The sequence below is a fragment of the Oncorhynchus gorbuscha genome, unplaced genomic scaffold (assembly GCF_021184085.1).
Source record: "Oncorhynchus gorbuscha isolate QuinsamMale2020 ecotype Even-year unplaced genomic scaffold, OgorEven_v1.0 Un_scaffold_7110, whole genome shotgun sequence".
In the NCBI taxonomy this organism is placed as follows: domain Eukaryota; kingdom Metazoa; phylum Chordata; class Actinopteri; order Salmoniformes; family Salmonidae; genus Oncorhynchus; species Oncorhynchus gorbuscha.
The window spans coordinates 3,286-14,284 of NW_025750568.1; the positions used below are offsets into that span (position 1 = coordinate 3,286).

At 44.6% G+C, this 10,999-nt stretch overlaps 1 protein-coding gene across 1 annotated transcript; it reads left to right on the forward strand.

The window, feature by feature from the left end:
- Positions 1-2,973: 2,973 nt before the first annotated feature.
- Positions 2,974-6,578, forward strand: LOC124029640 (keratin-associated protein 9-1-like; the record flags this gene model as incomplete). The annotated part of the gene is made up of 3 exons (XM_046341286.1): positions 2,974-2,987; positions 3,102-3,165; positions 5,473-6,578. Coding segments are annotated over 3 exons (1,184 nt in total), but the record flags the coding sequence as incomplete, so codon positions are not given.
- Between the last annotated feature and the right edge of the window lie 4,421 nt (positions 6,579-10,999).

A 10,999-nucleotide genomic window follows, 5' to 3' on the forward strand; every position in this document is an offset into this window, starting at 1 on the left:
TAGGACTGAATATCCTGGTAGGACTGAATATCCTGCTAGGATTAAATATCCTGGTAGGATTAAATATCCTGGTAGAACTGTGTGCGTGGTAGGACTGAATATATCCTGATAGGACTGAATATATCCTGGTAGGACGTGAATATATCCTGATTCGACTGAATATATCCTGGTAGGACTGTGTGCCTGGTAGGACTAAATATATACTGGTAGGACTGAATATATATCCTGGTAGGACTGTGTGCCTGGTAGGACTAAATATCCTGGTAGGACTGAATATATCCTGGTAGGACTGTGTGCCTGGTAGGACTGAATATCCTGGTAGGACTGAATATCCTGGTAGGACTGAATATATCCTGGTAGGACTGTGTGCCTGGGTAACCTGCATTGATCTTAGGACAGAAGGCATTACCCTGGTAGGACTCTGTCAGTGAGACTGAATATCCTGGTAGGAACTCTGTAGAGGGGCCCTCGCTGCTCTGTGTGTGGAGGGGCCCTCTCTAGGACAGCTCTGTGTGTAGAGGGCCCTCTCTAAGACAGCTCTGTGTGTGGAGGGCCCTCTCTAGGACAGCTCTGTGTGGGGGGGCCCTCTCTAGGACAGCTCTGTGTGTAGAGGAGCCCTCTCTAAGACAGCTCTGTGTGTAGAGGGGCCCTCTAGGACAGCTCTGTGTGTGGAGGGCCCTCTCTAGGACAGCTCTGTGTGTAGAGGGCCCTCTCTAAGACAACTCTGTGTGTAGAGGGCCCTCTCTAGGATAGCTCTGTGTGTGGAGGGGCCCTCTCTAGGACAGCTCTGTGTGTAGAGGGCCCTCTCTAAGACAGCTCTGTGTGTAGAGGGGCCCTCTCTAGGACAGCTCTGTGTGTGGAGGGCCCTCTCTGCAATATCTAGAGGGCCCTCTCTAGGACAGCTCTGTGTGTAGAGGGGCCTCTCTAGGACAACTCTGTGTGTAGAGGGGCCCCTCTAGGAGCTCAGCTCTGCTCTGTGTAGAGGGCCCTCTCTAGGACAGCTCTGTGTAGAGGGCCCTCTCTAGGACAGCTCTGTGTGTAGAGGGGCCCTCTCTAGGACATGCCAGAGGGCCCACTCTCAGCTCTGTGTAGAGGGGCCCTCAGCTCTTAGACAGCTCTGTGTGTAGAGGGGCCTCTCTATGACAGCTCTGTGTGTAGAGGGCCCTCTCTTAGACAGCTCTGTAGAGGGGCCCTTCTAGGACAGCTCTGTGTGTAGAGGGGGCCTCCTCTTAGACAGCTCTGTGTGTAGAGGCCCTCCTCTAAGACAGCTCTGTGTGTAGAGGGCCCTCCTCTAGGACAGCTCTGTGTGTAGAGGGCTCTCTAGGGACAGCTCTGTGTGTGGAGGGGCCTCTCTAGGACAGCTCTGTGTGTAGAGGGGCCCTCTCCAGGACATCTCTGTGTGTAGAGGGGCCCTCTCTAAGACTGCTCTGTGTGTAGAGGGGCCCTCTCAGGACAGCTCTGTGTGTAGAGGGGCCTCTCCTAGGACAGCTCTGTGTGGAGAGGGGGCCCTAAAAAATGTCTAAAAACATAATTTCTCTTTGACATTATGGGTCTTGTGTTTAGGTCTTCAGAGCTGCTCTTCCTATTCTCTCTCTCTTTCTATTCTCTTTCTCTCTCTTCCCTAATCTCTCTCTCTTCCTATTCTCTCTCTCTCTCTCTCTTCCTAATCTCTCTCTCTCTCTCTCTTCCTGTATTCTCTCTTCTATTCTCTCTCTCTCTTTCTATTCTCTCTCTCTCTTCCTATTCTCTCTCTTCCTATTCTCTCTTCTCTCTCTCTTCCTATTCTCTCTCTCTCTTCCTATTCTCTCTCTCTCTCTTCTATTTCTCTCTTCCTATTCTCTCTTCCTATTCTCTCTCTTTCCTCTCTCTTTCTCTCTCTCTCTCTTTCTATTCTCTCTCTCTCTTCCTATTCTCTTCCTATTCTCTCTCTCTTTCTATTCTCTCTCTTCCTATTCTCTCTTCCTATTCTCTCTCTCTCTCTTTCTATTTCTCTCTCTCTTCCTATTCTCTCTCTTCCTATTCTCTCCCTCTCTCTTTCTTTTCTTCTTCTCGCTCTTTTCCTATTTCTCTCCTCTCTCTCTCTCACTTCTCTCTTGCTCTTCTTTTCTCTATTTCTCTCTCTCTCTTTTCCTATTCTCTCTCTCTTCCTCTTCCCTCTCTCTCTTCTCTCTCTCCCTAGTCTTTCTCTCTCTTTTCCTTTTCCTACTTCAATTCCACCCATCAGGATACCTGGTAGTGGTTATTTAGAGGCCTGTAGAACCTTTGACCTCCATAATCAGGATACCTGGTAGTGGTTATTTAGAGGCCTGTAGAACCTTTGACCTCCATAATCAGGATACCTGGTAGTGGTTATTTAGAGGCCTGTAGAACCTTTGACCTCCATAATCAGGATACCTGGTAGTGGTTATTTAGAGGCCTGTGTGGAAACAACCTAACAGAAATGTAAACGGATTCACTAGGCCTCAGGATTCATAGATTTCACACACACAGACACAGACATGAATGCATGCACACGCTCCCCATCCTCTCTGAGCCAAACCTACATCCCTTAATCCCGTTTATCAGAACAAGGTATTTCCAACGTGGATTACGGTGGCGTTTATGCATATTTCCACCTCCCTCTCTGCCCCAATCTACCGCTGATAGAATTCAGGAGGTATTAGTACCATTTCATCTCTAATCTCTATTTTGTATGAGATTTATTTCACTTGATGAATTGAGGCACTGCGTTTTAAAGGTTGGAATGAGGAATAAGGTTATAGATTTGAATGTGTGAACTCCCATATTTTGACAAACTGAAACGGTTACCTGACAGGTCCTCTTTACCTTTGGTATTAATTTGATAATTACATGGATTTAAATAGATGTGTAAGGATTCAAGGTCAGAGTCTAATAAAATATAATGTCTGTCTGGGAGTCCTTTCTTTTAACCTTCTCATTATCTGAAGGTAATTCTCTTCTCATTCTCTGAAGGTAATTCTCTGAAGGTAATTCTCTTCTCGTCATTCTCTTCTCATTCTCTGAAGGTAATTCTCTTCTCGTTCTCTGAAGGTCATTCTCTTCTCATTCTCTGAAGGTCATTCTCTTCTCATTCTCTGAAGGTCATTCTCTTCTCATTCTCTGAAGGTCATTCTCTGAAGGTAATTCTCTTCTCATTCTCTGAAGGTAATTCTCTTCTCATTCTCTGGAGCTTTCATGGACAACACTTGACTTGTCTAGTGGTTGGAGAACAACACTTGACTTGTCTAGTAGTTGGAGAACAACACTTGACTTGTCTAGTGGTTGGAGAACAACACTTGACTTGTCTAGTGGTTGGAGAACAACACTTGACTTGTCTAGTGGTTGGAGAACAACACTTGACTTGTCTAGTAGTTGGAGAACAACACTTGACTTGTCTAGTGGTTGGAGAACAACACTTGACTTGTCTAGTGGTTGGAGAACAACACATGACTTGTCTAGTTGGAGTACAACACTTGACTTGTCTAGTGGTTGGAGAACAACACTTGACTTGTCTAGTTGTTGGAGAACAACACTTGACTTGTCTAGTTGTTGGAGAACAACACTTGACTTGTCTAGTGGTTGGAGAACAACACTTGACTAGTGGTTGGAGAACAACACTTGACTTGTCTAGTTGGAGAACAACACTTGACTTGTCTAGTGGTTGGAGAACAACACTTGACTTGTCTAGTGGTTGGAGAACAACACTTGACTTGTCTAGTGGTTGGAGAACAACACTTGACTTGTCTAGTTGGAGAACAACACTTGACTTGTCTAGTGGTTGGAGAACAACACTTGACTTGTCTAGTTGGAGAACAACACTTGACTTGTCTAGTTGGAGAACAACACTTGACTTGTCTAGTTGGAGAACAACACTTGACTTGTCTAGTTGGAGAACAACACTTGACTTGTCTAGTTGGAGAACAACACTTGACTTGTCTAGTTGGAGAACAACACTTGACTTGTCTAGTTGGAGAACAACACTTGACTTGTCTAGTTGGAGAACAACACTTGACTTGTCTAGTTGGAGAACAACACTTGACTTGTCTAGTTGGAGAACAACACTTGACTTGTCTAGTGGTTGGAGAACAACACTTGACTTGTCTAGTGGTTGGAGAACAACACTTGACTTGTCTAGTGGTTGGGGAACAACACTTGACTTGTCTAGTGGTTGGAGAACAACACTTGACTTGTCTAGTTGGAGAACAACACTTGACTTGTCTAGTGGTTGGAGAACAACACTTGACTTGTCTAGTTGGAGAACAACACTTGACTTGTCTAGTGGTTGGAGAACAACACTTGACTTGTCTAGTGGTTGGAGAACAACACTTGACTTGTCTAGTGGTTGGAGAACAACACTTGACTTGTCTAGTTGGAGAACAACACTTGACTTGTCTAGTGGTTGGGGAACAACACTTGACTTGTCTAGTGGTTGGAGAACAACACTTGACTTGTCTAGTTGGAGAACAACACTTGACTTGTCTAGTGGTTGGGAACAACACTTGACTTGTCTAGTGGTTGGAGAACAACACTTGACTTGTCTAGTGGTTGGAGAACAACACTTGACTTGTCTAGTGGTTGGGGAACAACACTTGACTTGTCTAGTGGTTGGGGAACAACACTTGACTTGTCTAGTGGTTGGAGAACAACACTTGACTTGTCTAGTGGTTGGGGAACAACACTTGACTTGTCTAGTGGTTGGAGAACAACTTGTCTAGTTGGAGAACTTGACTTGTCTAGTTGGGGAACAACACTTGACTTGTCTAGTGGTTGGAGAACAACACTTGACTTGTCTAGTTGGAGAACAACACTTGACTTGTCTAGTGGTTGGGGAACAACACTTGACTTGTCTAGTGGTTGGGGAACAACACTTGACTTGTCTAGTTGGAGAACAACACTTGACTTGTCTAGTGGTTGGAGAACAACACTTGACTTGTCTAGTGGTTGGAGAACAACACTTGACTTGTCTAGTGGTTGGGGAACAACACTTGACTTGTCTAGTGGTTGGAGAACAACACTTGACTTGTCTAGTGGTTGGAGAACAACACTTGACTTGTCTAGTTGGAGAACAACACTTGACTTGTCTAGTTGGAGAACAACACTTGACTTGTCTAGTGGTTGGGGAAGGCAGGGAGATATAAAGGTCAGCCTAATAAAACACTCTGCAGAGAGTTCATCAAAAACACCTCTGGTACCAAGCCTCAGTTGTAAACTTGATCTGTCCTGCTCTCATTCCCCCTTCTAAAAGGTCTGATTGTTTTCCTTTTATCGATCCCTCCATCCCTCCGTCTCCTGAAGACTGAAGAAATAAAATATCTAGACAGAAGGAAACATTTTACATTTAGAAGCAATCTAAGCTTTTCTTCATTTGTGTGTTCTTCTGTCTACAGCAGGAAATGAATCCTGCAGCGACAGGAAATGTGAATTATTATGTGGAATATAATGAATGAGACTTCACATTTCCTGTGGCTCCAGGATTCTTTTGCTGCTGTAGCAAACTGTCTCAAATTAAGATCCAAAAGCTGTGTACCTGTGCTGTATACCTGTGCTGTGTACCTGTGCTGTGTACCTGTGCTGTGTACCTGTGCTGTGTGCCTGTGCTGTGTACCTGTGCTGTATACCTGTGCTGTGTACCTGTGCTGTGTACCTGTGCTGTATACCTGTGCTGTGTACCTGTGCTGTGTACCTGTGCTGTATACCTGTGCTGTGTACCGTGTGCTGTGTACCTGTGCTGTGTACCGTGTGCTGTGTACCTGTGCTGTATACCTGTGCTGTGTACCTGTGCTGTGTACCTGTGCTGTGTACCGTGTGCTGTATACCTGTGCTGTGTACCGTGTGCTGTGTACCTGTGCTGTGTACCTGTGCTGTGTACCTGTGCTATGTACCGTGTGCTGTGTACATGTGCTGTGTACCGTGTGGTGTTGTATACCTGTGCTGTGTACCGTGTGCTGTATACCTGTGCTGTGTACCGTGTGCTGTGTACCTGTGCTGTATACCTGTGCTGTATACCTGTGATGTGTACCGTGTGCTGTGTACCGTGTGCTGTGTACCGTGTGCTGTGTACCGTGTGCTGTGTACCGTGTGCTGTATACCTGTGCTGTGTACCGTGTGCTGTGTACCTGTGCTGTGTACCTGTGCTGTGTACCATGTGCTGTATACCTGTGCTGTGTACCTGTGCTGTATACCTGTGCTGTGTACCTGTGCTGTGTACCTGTGCTGTATACCTGTGCTGTGTACCTGTGCTGTGTACCTGTGCTGTGTACCGTGTGCAGTATACCTGTGCTGTGTACCGTGTGCTGTGTACCTGTGCTGTGTACCGTGTGCTGTGTACCGAGTGCTGTGTACCGGGTGCTGTGTACCGGTTGCTGTGTACCGGTTGCTGTGTACCGGGTGCTGTGTACCGGGTGCTGTGTACCGTTGCTGTGTACCGTGTGCTGTGTACCTGTGCTGTGTACCTGTGCTGTATACCTGTGCTGTGTACCGGGTGCTGTATACCTGTGCTGTGTACCGGGTGCTGTATACCTGTGCTGTGTACCGGGTGCTGTGTTCCGGGTGCAGAAGTTCATTGGGCAGCAGCGTAAGGTCTAGCAAAGCTACACATGGTAGACAGAAGTCATCTTTAAAGGAGAACACTTTTGGATAATTGGATAATTCATTGATATTTTTTGTTGGGGGCAAATCAAATCTGACATTTTTAAAAGTGTAAATTACAAACTTTAGAATACTTTTAAAACCTAAAATGCACTAAGTTTGCATTTCCTGCTGTGCAGGACAATTCTCAGCAACAAAATTGTGATCAAATTAAGATCCTACATCTGTAGGGTGCTTCCCAAATGGCAACCCTTCCATTTACATTACATTTAAGTCATTTAGCAGACGCATATAGTGCACTACTATTGACCAGGGCCCATAGGGAATAGCGTGCACTACTATTGACCAGGGCCCATAGGGAATAAGGTGCACTACTATTGACCAGGGCCCATAGGGAATAGGGTGCACTACTATTGACCAGGGCCCATAGGGAATAGGGTGCACTACTATTGACCAGGGCCCATAGGGAATAGGGTGCACTACTATTGACCAGGGCCCATAGGGAATAGGGTGCACTACTATTGAACAGGGCCCATAGGGAATAGGGGGGCATTTGAGACTCAGCCATAGAGCCTCTAAGAATAACGAATATCCTTTTCTCTGTGATAAGCTTGGCTGTCATGGTAACCTCCATTAAATACATGCATAATTAATGGCAGCTGCTCTCCTATCTGGAGACTAACAACAATAAGAAGAGGAAAAGGTTGATGAGGTAGAGAGTGAGACGCCATCATAACACAAACACCAGCCATTCACCTGTAACCAGGTGAGACACCATCATAACACAAACACCAGCCATTCACCTGTAACCAGGTGAGACACCATCATAACACAAACACCTGTCATTCACCTGTAACCAGGTGAGACACCATCATAACACAAACACCTGCCATTCACCTGTAACCAGGTGAGACACCATCATAACACAACAATCTGTCATTCACCTGTAACCAGGTGAGACACCATCATAACACAAACACCTGCCATTCACCTGTAACCAGGTGAGACACCATCATAACACAACCATCTGTCATTCACCTGTAACCAGGTGAGTCACCATCATAACACAAACACCTGTCATTCACCTGTAACCAGGTGAGACACCATCATAACACAAACACCTGCCATTCACCTGTAACCAGGTGAGACACCATCATAACACAACCACCTGTCATTCACCTGTAACCAGGTGAGACACCATCATAACACAAACACCTGCCATTCACCTGTAACCAGGTGAGACACCATCATAACACAAACACCAGCCATTCACCTGTAACCAGGTGAGACACCATCATAACACAAACACCTGTCATTCACCTGTAACCAGGTGAGACGCCATCATAACACAACCACCTGCCATTCACCTGTAACCAGGTGAGTCACCATCATAACACAAACACCTGTCATTCACCTGTAACTAGGTGAGACACCATCATAATACAAACACCAGCCATTCACCTGTAACCAGGTGAGACACCATCATAACACAAACACCAGCCATTCACCTGTAACCAGGTGAGACACCATCATAACACAAACACCAGCCATTCACCTGTAACCAGGTGAGACACCATCATAACACAACCACCTGTCATTCACCTGTAACCAGGTGAGACATCATCATAACACAACCATCTGTCATTCACCTGTAACCAGGTGAGACACCATCATAACACAAACACCAGCCATTCACCTGTAACCAGGTGAGACACCATCATAACACAAACACCTGTCATTCACCTGTAACCAGGTGAGACGCCATCATAACACAAACACCTGTCATTCACCTGTAACCAGGTGAGACGCCATCATAACACAACCACCTGCCATTCACCTGTAACCAGGTGAGACACCATCATAACACAAACACCTGTCATTCACCTGTAACCAGGTGAGACACCATCATAACACAAACACCAGCCATTCACCTGTAACCAGGTGAGACATCATCATAACACAAACACCTGCCATTCACCTGTAACCAGGTGAGACGCCATCATAACACAACCACCTGTCATTCACCTGTAACCAGGTGAGACACCATCATAACACAAACACCTGCCATTCACCTGTAACCAGGTGAGACACCATCATAACACAAACACCTGCCATTCACTTGTAACCAGGTGAGACACTATCATAACACAAACACCTGCCATTCACCTGTAACCAGGTGAGACGTCATCATAACACAAACACCTGCCATTCACCTGTAACCAGGTGAGACACCATCATAACACAAACACCTGCCATTCACCTGTAACCAGGTGAGACACCATCATAACACAAACACCAGCCATTCACCTGTAACCAGGTGAGACGCCATCATAACACAAACACCTGTCATTCACCTGTAACCAGGTGAGACACCATCATAACACAAACATCTGTCATTCACCTGTAACCAGGTGAGACACCATCATAACACAAACACCTGCCATTCACCTGTAACCAGGTGAGACACCATCATAACACAAACACCAGCCATTCACCTGTAACCAGGTGAGACGTCATCATAACACAACCATCTGTCATTCACCTGTAACCAGGTGAGACAACATCATAACACAACCATCTGTCATTCACCTGTAACCAGGTGAGACAACATCATAACACAACCATCTGTCATTCACCTGTAACCAGGTGAGACATCATCATAACACAAACACCAGCCATTCACCTGTAACCAGGTGAGACGTGATCATAACACAAACATCTGCCATTCACCTGTAACCAGGTCAAATCATCAGTAAATCTGTGAAACTGGTTAGTTATAATGGTTTTCTGAAAGACTGCAGTGCAGTTACAAAGTTAATGTTACAGTTGAAATGATCCTCTTCAGGATCCGCCCCTTTATTTCAAGTCTAAAATGACATACCCAAATATAACTTCCTGTAGCTCTGGCCCTGAAGCAAGGATATGCATATTGTTGGTAGCATTTGAAAGGAAACACTTTAAGGTTTGTGGAAATGTGAAAGGAATGTAGGAGAATATAACACATTAGATCTGGTAAAAGATAATACAAAGAAAAAAACAACCATTCTTATGTATTTTTTTTTGTACCATCATTTTTGAAATGCAAGAGAAAGGTCATAATGTATTATTCCAGCCCAGGTGCAATTTAGATTTTGGCCACTAGATGGCAGCAGTGTATGTGCAGAGTTTTAGACTGATCCAATGAACTATTGCATTTCTGTTCAAAATGTTGTATCAAGAGTGCCCAAATGCGCCTAATTTGTTTATTAATAACTTTTCATGTTCAAAATTGTGCACTCTGCTCAAACAATAGCATGGCATTCTTTCACTGTAATAGCTACTATACATTGGACAGTGCAGTTAGATTAACAAGAATAGAAGCTTTCTGCCCATATCAGATGTGTCTATGTCCTGGGAAATGTTCTTGTTACTTACAACCTCATGCTAACTGCATTAGCACACAGTACGTTAGCTCAATCGTCCCGTGGAAGGGACACCGATCCCGAAGAAGATTTATTAACGAAAGAAGAAGAATATGGTGCAGTAATAAACTATTTTGAAGACAATAACTCTTATTCATTTTATTAAAGATATCTATCAGGCACTATTATTCATCATTATGCAGCAGACATTTTAAATGGATTGGCTTTATAAAAAACATTCTCTTTCCAACACAAAATATATAACTTTAGTACTACTGTTACAGCTCATATTGTAAGAGGACATAACCTCCCCTTGAGCTGCCTCTAACTGCAATCACATGTTCAGCATATGGCTTTATGTATGAAATAGCATTCCTCTTTTAGCCAAGGACAACAATGTCTTAGCTACTTCTGTTGTAGAAAATGCACAAGTAAATACTCCTGTACGTCCGATTAACGCAGTCGAGAGCAAACCTTTTCTTGGAGCAGGGTAGGTAGGTGTAACGGTTTGTAGTCAGATCACATTCTTCTTTTATACAATCGGATGGAAAACACTAACTGGATGTACTAACTGTTCAAACCAATCAGAGAGCAGTAACACAAACGGACGACAAACTATTCAAACCAATCGGAGAGCAGTAACACAAACGGACGACAAACTATTCAAACCAATCGGAGAGCAGTAACACATACAGACGACAAACTATTCAAACCAATCGGAGAGCAGTAACACAAACGGACGACAAACTATTCAAACCAATCGGAGAGCAGTAACACATACAGACGACAAACTATTCAAACCAATCGGAGAGCAGTAACACAAACGGACGACAAACTATTCAAACCAATCGGAGAGCAGTAACACATACAGACGACAAACTATTCAAACCAATCGGAGAGCGGTAACACAAATGGACGACAAACTATTCAAACCAATCGGAGAGCAGTAACACATACAGACGACAAACTATTCAAACCAATCGGAGAGCGGTAACACAAATGGACGACAA